This window comes from Semicossyphus pulcher, unplaced genomic scaffold (assembly GCF_022749685.1).
Source record: "Semicossyphus pulcher isolate SPU_LCO1_2020_fin unplaced genomic scaffold, fSemPul1.0.p SCAF_17, whole genome shotgun sequence".
Taxonomy (NCBI): Eukaryota; Metazoa; Chordata; class Actinopteri; order Labriformes; family Labridae; genus Semicossyphus; species Semicossyphus pulcher.
In genome coordinates, this window is record NW_027211681.1 from 16287752 (window position 1) to 16304692 (window position 16941).

General features: G+C 43.3%; 1 protein-coding gene across 1 annotated transcript in view; it reads left to right on the forward strand.

The window, feature by feature from the left end:
- cntln (centlein, centrosomal protein) overlaps nt 1-16941 on the forward strand; it is an 89066-nt gene that overhangs the window by 70987 nt on the left and 1138 nt on the right. The window contains exons 24-25 of the mRNA XM_069666458.1: nt 1652-1849; nt 6556-6630. Coding sequence (XP_069522559.1) covers nt 1652-1849; nt 6556-6630 — 273 coding nt within the window. The remainder of the gene's footprint in view (nt 1-1651; nt 1850-6555; nt 6631-16941) is intronic.

The window sequence follows — 16941 nt, forward strand, 5'->3', positions numbered from 1 at the left end:
AATCTCCTCCATGCTAACAGGCTAACTGTAGTGTCGCACGAATGATGATACCGGCCCGTTCGTCACGTTTTATGGCATCATCTTGGTTGTACAGCCTTCATCTTCTTCTTACTGCCACCTACTGGACTGGCGGTGTAGTGCAGTTACTTTTATTGCTTCTCCGTAAGTCATTGGCCTGATTTGCATAATCTTCCCGGGACTTTAGGCAGCTGTGGAAACACAGACATCAATGGGCCACAGGATCAGTTTAGTTCCTTGAAGAGAAGTTCCCGGAACTAAAAGTTTCTGGTACTTTTGGTAGAAAAGCACCTTTTATTACACTCACATGGCAGGCGAGTGATGAAAGTAGTTCTGAAATTTACTGTGTTGGAATCAAACTGGTCACACTCCTGTTTTCTCAAAGCAACTCAAATGCATCAGACTTTGAATTTGAAAGACAACTCACACTTTCCTTGTCGAACAATTCTGGTGTTTTCTCATGTTTTTTACTCTACTATCATTTTAACCTGTAAGCACTTTGTACGATCTTATCCTCTTGTTTTCTACTTCGGACTTCTGAATGTCTTTACGCTTCTTGTGTTTTATTTATTTATTAAGCTCTTTAGTGCTGCTAATAGACAACACTCCACATACTGCAGCTGCAAGCCCAGAACCCCTCACTCAGCACTCTCCTGTGAGAACCACCGCTGGCATTGTAAACTGCACCTGGTCCACCTGTGTGAAATTAAGAGCGAGGAGTTGAGATGTTTGCCGCTATTGTTCATATGTGATTACCCTTGTTACTGTAATGCACTTGAGTGTTTTCGTATGTTTGTACTTATGTTTGCGTATGTGTGTACATACTGTACTTCTCGCTTGCTTGGTTGTATTGCGTACCATCCAAGAGCAGCTTGCTTTTCTCTTTTTTTGTGTTTGTTTTTGTGTACTGTGAGTTCTCCTGTCTCCAGCTCTCCCTCATCTGACCATCTATTCCAAGGTCAGCTTTTCAGCGGGCTTACAAGGGAATGATACAGAAGATTATTGCCTCGATCAATAAGCTCAAAATGAAGCAAAGGGGAGTTTACTTTATTGACTTTCCCGTGTACAGTGGCAGTTTTAACATTTAATTGTCTCTCTGTATTTAGAGCAAACTCCCATTTAGTGCTCGACAACTGTGCCATCCCAGGCCTTCCTCGTCTCGCTTGCCATTCACTCGGGCACCATTTAAAACAACCCCTCATAGCTTAATTATTAACAGTGTTATGCTGCCCTGTTGTACTGTGAGACATTCAGAAAGCAAATAAATAAATGAATGGCTGTATTTTCAGTAGCGCTCTGTCTTTCTCTCTCTGATGCATGATTCTCTGTCTGTGGAGATTTTAGCAAAACTTGGGGTGCGTTTGGTATCAAAGCTGTGTTCCCTCAGCTTTCAATCGACAGGGCAACAAACCCTCAGGTCCACATTCCTACAAGGGAGCTTGAGGCGAAACCGAAGAGAATCTGAGTGTGTCAAACTCAATATTCCTCCATAATGTACTAGGCCTCTCTGGCGCATGCTTGATCAATTTCATTTATTCATCTGCCAGGCAGAGCTATCCCTCTTGTTTTTCTGTATCCATTTCATCATCCTCTTCTCTTTTTTTTTTCATCTCTTCTTCTCCTCCTCCTTCAGGCCCTGGCCAGTGAAATACTTTTAGACGTTCAAGAGGTCAAGCAGCAGTTGATGAAGAGGAGGAGGTCGAGGCAGGCCAACACTGTGGCGGCAAAGAGCGGCCTCTCAGCCAAGTCCATGATCAAAGCCAAGTCCATCGCTGCCTCCATCCTCAATATGTCAGAGAATGATCTTGCGGACATATTGGACACTGACCAGGTAAGGCCAAGGGACAGTGGGTCAAAATCATGTACAAATGCTAACTTGAGGATCTATATCACGTCTAAATTATGCCCAGAGCACTCACATACCTATAATTGATTTTCTGTACTGTAAAATTTTGAAACATCCTAAAAGTTTTCAGGGAGTTTCACTCAGTGATTGCACCAGAGGAGCGAGAAAGACATTATATCATCAATATGAACTTTCAGCCTTGGGTGTTTTTTTGTCAAGTGAGGCTAAATGAGTGGCAAGGAGCTACTGTAACGTTGGCCTGTCCTCTGGGAAAAGATACTGTAGATTGGAATTGGTGTAGAGGGAAGGAAATATGAAGAAAGAGAAACCTTCTGTTGTTTGTTCATTTCACCTGTAACTAACAGTATCTTTCCTCGCTGGAAATCTCTGCTTCTACCGACGTTTTCTTATTGATGGGAAGATAGATTTAGGCAAGGAAGCAGGGTTGAACACCAAGTAAAGGTGAACCACACACAGAGCCGTATCACTAATAAGTTAGGAAGTTGCAGCAAATAATAGAGCAGGATGTGGCCGGCATTCCCGCTCTCGACAAGATCAAACACCTGCAGCACCTGTCAATCTTTTATAAGATTTAATATGGCACAGGTTGAGTAAGTACAACTCTATTCTTTCTGCTGAGACCAGTCATTGAACAGAAGATTCTTTCTATTGACTCTTATTCGCTTGCAGAAGTCTGAGTTTCACACTCTTTCCCAACTTGGTGGGCCATTTCTCCACCATACATCATACCCAGCCTTGTCATCAATTAGCACCCCCATGTTACAATCAACCTCCCGTCCCTGGGGACTTCCTCCCATCCATCACATGATGAGAGAGGGCTCACCGGGCACTTACTCACACTTGAAACCAATTTTAGCCCTTTGCAGCCCGGCTCCACCCAGGAGATGACAGGGAACAGTTCCTCACTTGACGAAAAGTCGCCCTCATGAGAGCTGAAACCTCTGAGGGGAAAATCACTCTCTTTACCTCAACACTTTTTTTTTCTTTGTTGCATTAATGTTTGATATTAGAAGCCTGCTTGGTGTCTAAAAATGCCAGCTGTGTTTTTCCTGATTTCTTTTATTGCACATTAATAGATCTCAGCGCTGTTGAGACTGCATGCACCCACCAGAGGATTGTAAATGTTGTGTCACAGAGTGAGGTTAATAGTGTAACTGTGATTACGTGTTACTGAGTTTTACTTTGGATGTCTCAGAAGGATCCCAAGATAAATGGTTCTTTCTGCCATTTCACATATTGCAGTAATGCAATAATTGTAACTGCTCGATTGACTTATTTAAAGATTTGTGTGATAGTCTGTGGCTATATGTAGATTTTGGTTAGGTAGGAGTTGGACGCAATCTTGGTTCCTATCGGCTATAATCTAATGACAATATAGCCTCTGGAGACAACGGTGAACATGCCGGACGTTTAGCCAGCAGTTAGCGCTTAACAACTTCCAGTCAAGACTTCCTTGCTGCATTGTTTACAGAAAAAGATTTTCTTTTGATTGACTTTTTTTTACTTTTAATTAACGGGTCTTAAGTTTGCTGAAATTTCAACATCATGATGCAGATTTGTAAAAAGTAAAAATGAAGCTTTGTCAGGTCTGTCCTCGAGAGGAGAAGAAAACTGCTTTTAAAATGCTCGTTTGTTGAACGGAGGTCATTTCTGATGCATCCGAGGAAGTCGGGAAATCTGAACGGCTTTTGTGACACAGCGTCAAGGGAATTTATCTCACGTTGAATTTTAGATCTAGCAGATTGTTAGCTGTTAGCATGCAGATGTCTGTTTATCGAGATTAATAAGAGGCTTAATCATTATCAGATAGCCGCTGATGGCAGCTGGGATGTACATTTCTATGTAGAATCTAGAGATTAGAGTTGGAGGTAACTCAAATTTAAATAATCCCTTCTTAAACTGGTCTGTAGCATCACAACAGGCTGTAATGGGTCAGGGGTATACACGTATAGAATCTGAACAGCGGCTGACACAAGGTTGACAATCATTTCACTTCTGTAACAGCGATGACTGGTTCATGATGTTTCTTTTCTTCCCCGCTCACTCTGGAAATTGTGCACAGCTTTTGCAAAACTTTGGTCGGTTGTCTTTTTTTTTTTGCTTTGGACTTGAGAATGTGACATGAGGTTATCAGGATGTCCCAGCAGTCTTCAAAAGTCTGATACATAGCAAGTGTATTCATTTATTCACTTGGTTGTGTGATACGAGCGTGCTGAAAGAGAGCTCAGGGCTCTGTGGGATTGCTTTACTTTTCGGTTTTACTTTCAAATGAGAATACTCCACCGCTAAAAGAACTACTTTTCTGAAGTTTGCCAAATTTCTCATGTCAACAATATTTGCAGAAGTTTGAAACATTGTAAGGCACCGCTGTTTGGATTTGAAATCAATGCCTTTTTTGAATTTCAGGCGTATCCGGATTTTTAAATGAATTATTCCCGGTTGTGTTTTTATTTTGTGAGAATTCTGCGAACACATGACCTTCATGTAATTACAACCATGTTTTCCAAAATCTACATATATTCTTCCCTCTGAAGTATCAGTGTTGGCTTGATGATTTGTCCCTGCCAAAACGATCTGAGGCTTTTCTTGAGGTGTTTCACTGAATAATAATGCACTTGTGACAAAGCCGTGCAGCCGTCGTTGCAAGGGCGTAGAATTGGGTATGGATGGTAGGGACGTACAGGAATTACTGAATAGTTTCAATAAGTTTGTCCAAAAGTTAATATATGATGCGCGTAACTGCTGCACTTTCAACCTGCGGAGGAGTCGTGCATATGAGACAGCCATCACTCTGACTATCACTGTAAACAAGGACTCCCATCAGTTCATACACCTCACTAAACTGACTATATTAATTATTATCGCTGCCCGCATGTTTTTGGTTACAGTGGGACATTTGAAATGAAAACACCTCATCATCAAAGTGTGAGGTATCAAACGTTTATCCGTTATAACTAATGGATATAATAAAGGATAAAACCGATTTACTGCGACGGATACCAGTTACTGAGGCGGAGATAACGACACAGAGATTAGAGGTCATACACTAAAGTAGTTTCTTTCTTGCTTAGTTTCAAGCAACGATGAAGCAATAATAATTTGTTTGTGAATTCATAATTCCTTCATAAGGCAGGGAGAGTGCAGATGAAGCAGAGAAATCATTCTGTCCTCACTCTGCCAACTAAACTACTCCGAGACTACGAGGAGATATAATGACATGAATATTTTAAATCTTGCTAGTTGTTGTTACAGTGTTACAATGAAAACTACGCCCTTGTGTTGTTGTCATTTAAAGGTGAGACCACCCTTTATTTAGCTGTCTCATGGGAACGGGAGATTTGGGAATGAGACCAAAACAGTGTTTTGTATTTTCACATTTTAAATTGATTTTCAGAGCTATTACAAAAAAATACAGCTGCTCCTTCATACAAAAAATCATTAAGAAAGAAAATCCAAATCAATATGATGCATGTGCATAGATGCAAAGTAAGTGTGCTCAGACATAGCTACACCACACATGCATCGTGCTGCACACTGTTTTTCGCCTCTGTCCGTTCCATAGCGTGCAGCAGAGGAGCAGAGAGGGCCGAGCAGCTCCGGGCTCCCCGGACAACTTGTTGTGGAGTTAATGATCCAGATGTAATAAGGCTATAATTGCCAGGCCAGTTTGTTTTGCACCTAATGTTTGATGGAGGGTCAGTGCTTTGTTATATATCCACCAAGGGTGGGTAAGCACACTCACTCTCACACACATACACTCTCACACACAACCATTTTCACTTCTGTGGGAGGCCTGAAGGCAGCAGTCACAAGAACCCCCCCACCCCACCCTACCCCCCTCTTTTTTCACTCTCACTAAAACACACACAACCCTGGTCTGTAAATACGTCTAAATAGCTTAGCATTAATATGAATAATAGTTGTTTCAGCTGGAGGTCCTCAAAGACAAAAGTGGTGAGATTTCTTCTTATTTAGACGAAAGCCAGCCACTCTCTGTCTCAGATAGATATTGCTTTAAATACTGGCTAGTCTTCAGAGAGCTCTCTCCCAAAGTGTAGTCTATCCAAGTTCACATAAAGTCCACATGTGCCCCCTTGCAGACTTTTGGCGTTGGATGTCCCTTATCAACCCAAGCTTTGCAGGACTGTGCCTGTTAGGTCCACCAGCCTGTAAGTGCAGGACTTTGAGATCCAGTCACACAAGCACTTTCCCCCTCCTGCCCTCCCCAGCGTGCCTGTCAGGCAGTACAAGGCTCGTCACATCATTCCCAGCAGCAGCACCCGGGGTTTGAAGTGAAGAGGTAACACATAGTGCTGAGGTGTACATGGCCACGCAGTCGCTCCTCTCTCTGTTCATTAGCAGTAACAAGGCTCCTCTTTAAAAATGAGTAGCATGCAAACGTATACTGGCATACCTTGCCACTGAGTCTCCAGAGAGCTTCTTCAAGGTCCTGGCTGCTGTGATGCTACAATTCTGCCCTCAAGCAGGAGACTCACAGGGGCGAATGTTAAGATCAGTGGCAGATTCTCTCTGGAAACATGAAGTTTTAAGCATATCTCACAGCATATATCATATCTATCGAATGTATTCTCTCTTAACATCGGCAAGATATTTGTTTCGGTCTCCATCCTGTCATTGAAACGTATGTGTGTGTGCTGTTGTTTTTACAGGGGACAGAGGCCGGTTCAGAGAGTCCAGGAGACCAGGAGTGGCTGGAACACCTTAACCACATTCTCCAGCAGAAGGTGACGCTCACATCTCTGTGATAACACAAGTTACTCATTCCTGCAAATGCACAGAGAAGTCCTGTGTGAGCTATAACCAGCCTCTCTGCGTAGTAAAATACTTTTTCAGCCTAACAAAGCTCTTAGTTGCGGTGTAGTTTTGTAGAACAACATTTGTGTGGAGAGTCGAAACTGGCAGAAAGTTTTTCTTTTTAAAGTTTCTGGAAACAAAAACAGACTGTAGATGGATATGTAGCACAAACAAAAAAAAAAGAACTTGCAGTGGTTTCATTCTTCAGAATATAATAACATTTAGTACTTTGTATGCTTTTTAGCAACAGTATATCGTAAAGTAGTTCCTATCACAAAAGTTAATGTTTATGTTTATCAGAGCAAAACCTTGAAAAGACATTTTCTTAAATTAAAAATCTTGAAGATTTTCATTTAAATAAATGTCTGTTAAGTCACTATCTATCGCCGAATGAGGTAACACAATGGTGATTGAGCCTATGGCCCACTGATGAAAGCCTTTGCATTTGCAGTATAACAGACTGGGTGTCTGTGGCGACTGTCACAGAAAAAAATCACAAGCGGCGCCCAGTTAGTGACGCGTTTTCCATCACCCAGCAGTGGTTGGTCTGCCAGAGAGGGTAGGCGGAGCTAAGCGGCTGCTTATCCGGTCTCTGCAAGTGTTGCGAGTAAACAGTAATCTACTATGGCTGAAAAGATCGATGACTACAGATACAACTTCAAAAATAAGTGAAAATCCAAAGAAAAAGAAACAAATTCGACGCTCAGATGAAGCAAACAGTCTAAAAAGGAAAGCGACCGTCAGTGAGAAAAAATTAAGAGTTACAACCGGAGCCAACCGTGGACGTCACACATGCGACACTGTCTGGATATCTGGGAAGTGTGCTCCCGCAATTACCGTTTATCGCTGTAGGTGCCGCCAAAGAGAACGAAACTGAGATCTTCGAGATTACAACTTTAATATGTCTATTTTTAATCGTATATAATAAAGTTTAAGAATACTTGATACCAGATGTGTTACCGAACATTGCAGATAAGCATCTGTGTCAATCTTTATGTATGGAAAAAAATTTGGCATCAATTTTCAACAAACTACAGTAAATGGAGGATGTATTTTAGTTTGAGTGTCCTGCTCCAGGCTCTAAAGAAACAACGATGCAAAAGATAAAACAAAGAAAAGCCACTACATCCTCGCTGAGTGAGTGTGCGTGTGTGTGCGAGTCTTTGTGTGCTCAGCCACTCATCTGTGAGTGCTCTGCTGGAGCTTTACTCGAGTGCTGTCAACGTCTGCTCGCTGTGATATGTGTATGATTGAGAGTGTCGAGTGTGTGTATGTGTGTCTTGTCTGTGTTCTTGTCAGCGGCTGCCGCAGGCACTCATGCGTCGCCTCCGCACCACGACACACACCAGACACTGTTCTCCTGTTCCCCAGATCTTCTTCTGACCTTTCCACCTTCCTCTCCCCCTCCCACACACACACACGCACGCATACACACGCACACACAACAAGACTCTACTGAATCCATGTTTTTCCCTTCTAGCTGGACAGCTCTCAGTCCCTGTTCTCTGTCTCTCTCTGCCATCCTCCACTGTCCTGTATTCCTCTCTCTCTCTCGCTCTCTCTCTCTCTCTCTCTCTCTCTCTCTCTCTCTCTCTCTGGCTCAGACCCCGAGGCAGCTTGTTAGTGGGGAACTAAATATTGATTTGGCGGGCCTGTCGATGCCGGGAGAATGAGCTAGTGTCCACCAGAGACCTCGGCACCGGCAGCCTGCTATCGACGTTTTCCGTGGGCAGAACAGGGGTGGTGGAAGAGGGGAAGGGGGGGGGCTGGAGCTGGTGTGGAGTGGAGGAGGAGTAGAGCGGAGTATGACAAGGCTGAGACTCGCCCCTAGGTCCCTGCGGGGACCGCTGGGACCACCACAGTCATCCCCCCTCTCTGCAATAGACTTTTTCTATCCCCTTTCAAGTCCATCTCGAGCTGTTTTTTGTTCATTTAATTATTTATTTCTAATTTTTCCTCTTCTCTGGATCTCGCGTTTTTTTCCTTCCCTTCTCCGGTCGTATCAAAGGGACGCGAGACTCAAGATGTTTGAGACCAGGAGCAGAGTAAATGAAGATGATTTAGCTCCTGTCTGTTGGTTAATTAAGGCAGATCTCTTAATTTGATGTTTTTAAAATGAACATCTGAAAATCTGTCGGTACTGAGAAGCAACAGCTTTCTTAGCAAGGGAATACACTTCAAGAGCTCTCATACTGTAACTCCTTTGCCTCTCTGCTCTCTGTCATAGCTTATGAAAGGCTCACCAAGCAGAACATCTGTGAAGTGAAATGGCCTGGCCTGTCACCCTGCCTGTGACACTAATAACACACTCCCCTAATAGTGATATGATCTTACCCCTGAGCTGCACTCACACACTTCTTCTGATAAAAAAAGACAGAAATAGACCCAGTGAAAGGAAAGATGAGAGAGAGATCCATGTCCTTAACTGGCTGGCTGTCACTGAAAGAGGATGAGGATGTGTTCGCGTGTGTGTACGTGAGGGTATGTGTGTCCGTATTTGTGTGTGCATGTGCACTCTCGCGACAGCCTCATCTTGTCACTGTCAGTGCCTAATGGAGCTGCCAGTGGGACAGCACTTTATTATCTCAGTGGCCCTGTCAATAGCAAACCCATCACTCACTCTGTGTGCGTCTGTGTGCAGATGTGCAGATGTGAATGGGCAGAGGAGTGGTAGGTATGTGTGTATCTCTGTCCGCAGGCCATTGTTCGCCATCCCTGTCATGCTCTGCCACATGTCAACATAACAAGAAAGAGAGACACCACTTCAGCTAACAGTGTGTTGCAGGAACAGAACCGTGTTTGTGAACGTGCCGAGTAACTTCTCTCCTCATGCCAAAGAAGTGGCATACATTTCTTTCTCCCCCTCACCGCCGCCCCACATGTCCACTCAAAACCAAATGAAACATTGCATTCATTTCCTCGTCTCTCACCTCCACTGGTGAGTTAATGAAATCAAACCCTACGCCTCTCAGTGGAGAGCCACCATAAGCGGCGCTCCACGGCCAGGATCGAGGGACGCTGCTATCTAATAATCATGAGCAGGCCAGGGGGTGTACTGTATGGCTCCACTGCAACGCGCCATGAATAAGGCCAGCAGAGAAGATGGAGTGTCCATGTGGGCCACGGGGTCCAGGCACCGGCCCGGGGAAGCATTGATTTAATTGCCTTTGGTTTATTTGTGGAGTCCTAATTATTGACTGGAGGTAGAATTTAATGGGCCAAGTCTTTATGAAGACAGGGAAATGACTGGCTTCTGCTGCTGGCCAATAATGAACAGGAGCAGCATGTGCATGCAAGCGTGTGCACATGCATGCAAACGCACACGTTCCCTCCAGATCATTTTTCAGACTCATTTTGTACACACGCAAACCCATCTCAGGCCTCATGACAGCATAATAACATTTAAAAAGTCATTGACTCTGTTGATTTCTTTATGAGAGGACAGCGGGTTGGTTTACTGGTATGGGGTGGCGCAGAGGGCCTGCTAATATTTACCTCACAATCACACCCGCGGGAGACGTACAAGCATCACTTCTTATCAGCCTCCAAACTATAACAAGCAGGTGAACATTACATTAAGACAGTAGTGGAGACAGGCCGGAGCGATCTGGGCTGGACTTGTTATAAAACATCAAAGGCGTTTATGGATGGACTACAGGGCTGAAATAATTCCTGTAATTTCAAACCCTTATTGAGCTTTGGGGAGGTGTTGCTGCAGCTCATTGTTATAAAGGCAGATGGCTTCATTTATCCAAAGTTAAATAACAGACTTTATTCATGTCACTTCTTGTCAAAGCTTCTCCCCATATTGGCACTTCCACAGGGCATTACATCATTAACCCTCTATTATAAACATATCAAAGGCTCCACGCCTCACAGTGCTGCCGCACTGAGAAAGTTTCCATTGTTGCCGGTGCTGCGAGGGCGACGGGTGCTGTTTTGTGTTGTGTGGCTCATTATTCCTCTGTAATGACAAGGAACAGCTCGGAGTCCCACACTTCTCTCCGAAGGAAAGTGACTCTAATTAAGCCTCATTTAATGATTGAGCTAATTAAATCAGCCACTCTTTCTCCGTCTATGTAAGTGTGTTTGTATGTGCGTGGAGGGGACGCGAGCCGAGCCTTTGTACTGTAAATATGTCACAGGAACAGTGGCGGGGAAGAGGAGGGGGGAATCCCAGGAGGAGGCTGATGTTAGAGTTGTTAATGCATGATCACAAGACGACTTCTTCAGTGTGTTAAACTTGCGTTTCACATAAATAGAAACAGCAGAGACAGCTTTTTGGGGCTGCTCCTTTTCCATTAAGCTTATTTGGGTGATTACTTAAGCAGGCCAGCTACGATAAATCAAACAGCACATTTAAGCGGATGGGTTGAATGATCATGTTTCTAATCTTGAGTCATGTCGCTATTTTGGAGCTTTAAGCTGGCTGCAGGTCTGATTGTACTCAAGGGTTGTCCTTTGGCGCATAACGGACTCTCTCTTTTTTAAGTTAACGCAGGAAGAAGATTAATAACGTAAGTTGACATTTCCTCGTTGAAGAGTCGACTGGATGTGTTAAATTTCCTCCATGTGACAGTTTGCTGCAGGCACAGCCACTTTTGTTGATTGTAACTGCTTCTCAGTACATTACCCCGGCCAATGAGCCTTACTGTTAATCACGGGTGTGCTCTTGATTGCAGGATTCTACCTAAAGGTTGCATCTCTTTTGTATGGATATCACCTTTCTAAATTTAAACCCCCGATCGTGCCTGAATCACCTCATTTTCACACCTAATGAGTAGGAACCTGAAACAAAGACCCGGTGCTTTCCTGTGTTTAATCTAGGGTGTATTTAGGTCAGATCCCTAACAAATGCACGTTGCGCACTGAAATGATGTTTCCAAACAACGTATCAAGAAAAGGAGAGATTTTTAATTACAGTATTTGTGGCCCCAAGTGTCCAATTCCCTTTCATATCAGTCTCTAGGGGCCTAAAGGGGAGAAAAGAGAGGGATCGGCTCCGCTGCAGGGGTAGGTAATTATGAAGGAGAGGGAGAGAATAGGCTTGTCGGTGCTTTAGTGATTTTCTTACCTGAGCCCCTCTTTGCAAATGTGACATATTCATTATCGGAGATAATCAAATGCAAGACTTTTTAGTACGGTGCCTTTGTGCCTGGGCTTTTTTTTTTTTAATCTATTTATCATGCTGTTGTTGTTGTTATTCCCCCGTTTGATAAATTTGATTTTCAAACAAAAGTGAGAAGATCAAAGATCAAAGAGCTGTTCTTCCCCCTACTGTAACTACTTCTCCCTCACCTTGAATAGTGGCCTACATTGGAGACGACTCACCAACCTGGGACAAAGATTAAAAGCAAGAATCCTTCAACGCTGTGAAAACACTCCTGTCATACCAACCGGATCCAAATAATACTGTATTTGTTATTCTTAAATTAAGCAGTACTGTACTTCCTGTTTATTACAGTTTAAATATATAACTGTATATACGCCATGAGGCTACAGGTATACAGGAAGAGCCCAGATGTCACTTCTAAGATAGGAAACTGTAAAATGAAGCAGCAACATCTTTGTTGTTATCCATGCCTATGATCGTTATACTAATAGCTGGTAGAATAGTGAATAACTGAGAAAACACTCGGTAGACGTTGCTGACCGCATCCAGAAATTTGGATGATGTACCCCCTCTCTGATCCCCCTCCCTCTTCACTCTGTCTCATTTAGATATCCGGCAGCCTGACACAGTCTTTACAGCTCCTCACAAATTGGGCCCTTGGAAATAATTGCGCTAACCCGTTCCGAGGGAGAAGACAAAAGAGCTGGAATGATCGATCTTTTAAGGAAAGAAAAGTTGGTGTGTGTAAAGCCACTACCAGACAATGGTCACTGGAGTGCTGCAACTTTGAGCTGCTCCTCGCCTTGAGGTGTGCCCCGGGCTGTGGAATAGCAATGTCATTTAATTGGCTCATAAAAACACCTTTTGCTCGCAGCCCCGGCCCCTCGCCTACACACACACACACACACACACACACACACACACACACACACTTGTCAGTGGCTTTACATGTCAGTTCACTTCTGAAACATGTTCATGAAATCATACCTAGACAAAAGGTCTGCTCTGCAGGGCCTGTTGAATAGTAATGGATGTGGGTTGGCATAGCTTAATGCTATAGTAGCCTTTTTAATGTTGCCATAGGGGACAGGGCCTCTTGCAAAACAGTGGCTGCGTTGCTTTGCGCTTGTGCTCTCTATCTCTGCCATAGGGGACAGGGGGCCCGGCTAAATCAACTGTAGCATAACATTAGTGCCAGTTGCTAACACTGCCTTAAGCAGCCCGGGGGATCCAGCAGAGCAGCTGCATCACAGCTCACCTCAAACCGTCCTGCAGGGTATCGGTCCCCAGAAAATGTGGCCGGCAGATAAAAGGCAATGATAGTCCTGCGTGTCCCGTTTGCAGGCCACCATTACTTTCTGCTTACTGCTGTAAATAACTATTGTAATATTGTTATTCTGTCGGGCACTGTCTCTTTCGCATTAACCCATACACTTTAGATTTTTCACTTATATTGAAGTTGTTTCTCTAATTTGTACTGTATTTCTGAGCTATCTGGAACTATAATTTCCTTTGAGATTAATAACGTTTTATCTGATCTTAGAATCTGCTGATGTGAGTCGCACACCATAGAGATATGAATCAGAATTTATCAAACATATAAGACTCATTTATCAATCAAGAGACCAAAAAGTGTCGACATGAACTTTAATGAAGATGAAGTGAAGTTAATATATGTCCCGTACTGTAGTCATCCTCGATGGAAGTCCAGCTGGGGACCTTTGCTGCACGTCGATCCCTCATTAAATAATAGTAAATTAATCTTGATCAATGGAGCACTTTTCATACAGTTTTCATACATAAATAGTTTTGGAAAAAATTTGGAAAAAACTAATAAAAGAATATTAGAAATTAGATTAAAGTAAAGCTCTCTGATAAATGCTGTAAATGGACTGTATTTAAATAGCACTTTTCTAGTCTTCCAACCACTCAAAGTGCTTTTACATCACCCTTTCACACTCACATCCACACACTGATGGCAAAGGCCTAAGTGCCAATCTCCCTATAACAATTCAGAACCAAAAGACGCACAGGAAACGGAACACACAAGTTAGTAAGAAAAGTTCTTCCTCGACTAAAAGGTTCTTGGGTCATACACAGATAGGCAGAATAATCCAGTAAGGGTGATCCGCAAAAACCAGGCAAGCAAACACAAGGACACCAAGGCTGGACGGCATAAACACACTACGGTGACAATGACAATATGGCAGAGGGTAGGTGGAAACACATGGGTATTTATACAGGCCGGACTCATTAGAAAGCCACTTCAAGAACAGAACTAAAATTTCCTTTTGTCTTCCATATACGAGACTTGAAATGCAAAGAAAGTACCTGAAGGTGAATTGAAGGGTGTTTTTCAATATCACTCATGTTGGTTTATCTAGATCATGTTTACCTGTTAGTGTTGTTTACCCCTAATCCCATATCGGCACTTTTAATGATCCAGTCTCCCTCTTTGCTGTCCCATAGAGCCTTGTGTTGTGGCTGTGTCTCTATTTTAGTGGGTTTGTTTGCATAGTTAGTGGCTCTAAGTGCAATTAGCTGATTAGGAAATTGTGTGTGTTTGTGTGCGCCTGTGTGAATGTGTGTGTGTGAGAGGGAGACAGAGAGTGAACCCTCCCGGGGGCGCGGAGGCAGAGGGAGATGTCTCAGCAGTTACTTCAGTGTAGTGGTTCTCTGAGGAGTAGCGGCGTGTGTTTGATGCATCCAGTGCTGCTGGAACTGACTTCACACTGCACGAATACTCAAGTGTACACACACACACGCACACATTTCCCGGCACATGGGGCCTTGTGTTCCCTGCTCCTGTTACCTCTAATGAAGAGGAGAGAGGTGTCAAGGGGCAGGGGGACTGAGGATCTCACACTCCAGACATATTGGAAATTGATGAGAGGATAGTTTCAAATCACATCACAGTCCTTTGCCGTGTCCTTAAAACATGTCGGCTGCAGCCCGTATTCCAATATGTGCAGTGAGTGTGTGTTAATCACATCAAAGCAACACGATACCTTGTATTCCCCGATGCAGACGTTACTCAGTAAAGTTTGTTTCGGCACTTCAGACTTGTGTCGGCCGGTTTCTCTGTGCCTGGTTCAATAGCTTATATTCTCACATTCTCTTTTAAGAGATAAAAAGTCGAAGATTTTATGATATTGAAGTCACTATTTTCAGCTTGGCCAGTCCACTTCTCATCTCATGCCATGTGACCTGGGATATTACTCAGGGAATTAATTTGTTTCCCTTGCTTGAAAAAGACGCTTGCAAAAGGCAGCACATTACTTGAAGTGAATATTTATGGCTGATAGAGTATGAACGCCTGCCTTTGATCAGGCGCCCTAATGACCACACAATCCTTGTGTCGATTCAGAGGGAAAACAAAATTAGCCCCAAATCTGAGGAGACGCCTGTCCACCTCTTTATTTTTCCCTTTTGCACCGTTTCACAACAAGTAAGCCAACACATGAAGCAAGTTTCATCATTCTCAACCTTTGTGATTCAGAGGACATCCGCTCTCTTGTCTTACTCTCTCAGCATACAGTCCAGTAAAACACAACAATGTTAAATGTCCCCAGTGATGCCGAGTGATGTTTTAATTATGCCTTCAGGCGTGTCTGCTGAAGAGTGATCAACCTAAGCCTCCAGGGAAAGAGAAGTGTTTTCAGCCCCACCAAAAGCATTGGTAGCCATTTTATTGTACTTAAAGGATATTTTATTGTACTTAAGTCTGTTGCAAAACAACACTCACATGCCTACATGTACATTAAGAGCGTTGGATGTTGTAATAATTCCTCAAGTCCATACTGTTCAACACATTTCCAATAAGATGAGGGACAGAATCCACAATTCAATTCCTTTTCACTCCAACCAATTAGCTGCTTATTTGACGTGTTTGTTGAATCCAATGGGAACCTTTTGGCAATTAAATGGACTGTACTTATAAAGCACTTTTGTAGTCTTCTGACCACCTAAAGCACTTTTACAGACCACCCACCTACCCACTGCTGGGTGATGGAAAACGCGTCACTAACTGGTCGCCACAGACAGCCAGTCCATAATAATACTTTATACTGCAAATGCAAAGGCTTTCATCAGTGGGCCATAGGCTCAATCACCATTGTGTTACCTCATTCAGCGATAGATAGTGACTTACAGACATTTAAATTAGGGATGCACGATATTATTGGCACGTTATCGGTATTGGCCGATATTTGCTTAAAACACGCCGATATCCGCCGATATAATTAACCGATAAAATAATGGGCTGGTTCATACTTGATTAAATGCCCGACCTCGGTGCAATGTCCCCGGCGCGAAGAAGACCTGCGCAGCGCAGCGTGATGACGTCACATGTGTCTACCTGCAGCACGAAAGAGTTAGAAGCCAAAATGTCGGTGGTGTGGAAGTTTTTCAAAGTGTCCGAAATAGATAGCAAAACTGCTATTTGCAATGACTGCTCAGCTTCGGTGATGCGAGGAGGAGCCAAGGCAAAGTCTTTCAACACTACAAACTTGATTAACCATCTCAAGACCCGTCACCCCGACCGTTGTAACGAATGTGATAAGAGTATCACCATTATACTGTACGCTAATTCCAATACAGAAGAGAGTCAATGATCTCTGCAATTAGATGTGCGGGAAAAAAATATTGGTATCGGCTAAATGAGTTGTAAAATATCGGCATGTCGGATATCGGCAAAAAATCCAATGTCGTGCATCCCTAATTTAAATGCAAATCTTCAAGATTATCACTTTAATCAGCTGAAAATATGAATCCTGATTCGTGACCTTAGAATTGGCCTTTTATATTTGCCACATTGCACTGCCATAGAAGAGAAAAAGCAAACACTGGCTCTGGAGCAGGCCTTTCTGGTTTTGCAAGATTAGCAGCCACTATCGTTTCTCATACACCCTTGGAATGGAATTTTTTTAAAGACTAATTAAGGTAGATATCCCCTCTAAGTTAGACCAATGGTGCCACATATTAGCTTTAGCATGAACCTTAAGGTGCACACAACAATGGCTGGATGTTGTGCTGTAACTTTTACATTGAAATTAAATTGGAAGAGATATGTACAGTAAAGGATAAGAGAAGCCCCTTAGGGAAGCAGAGGCTGTTCAAATGTACATAT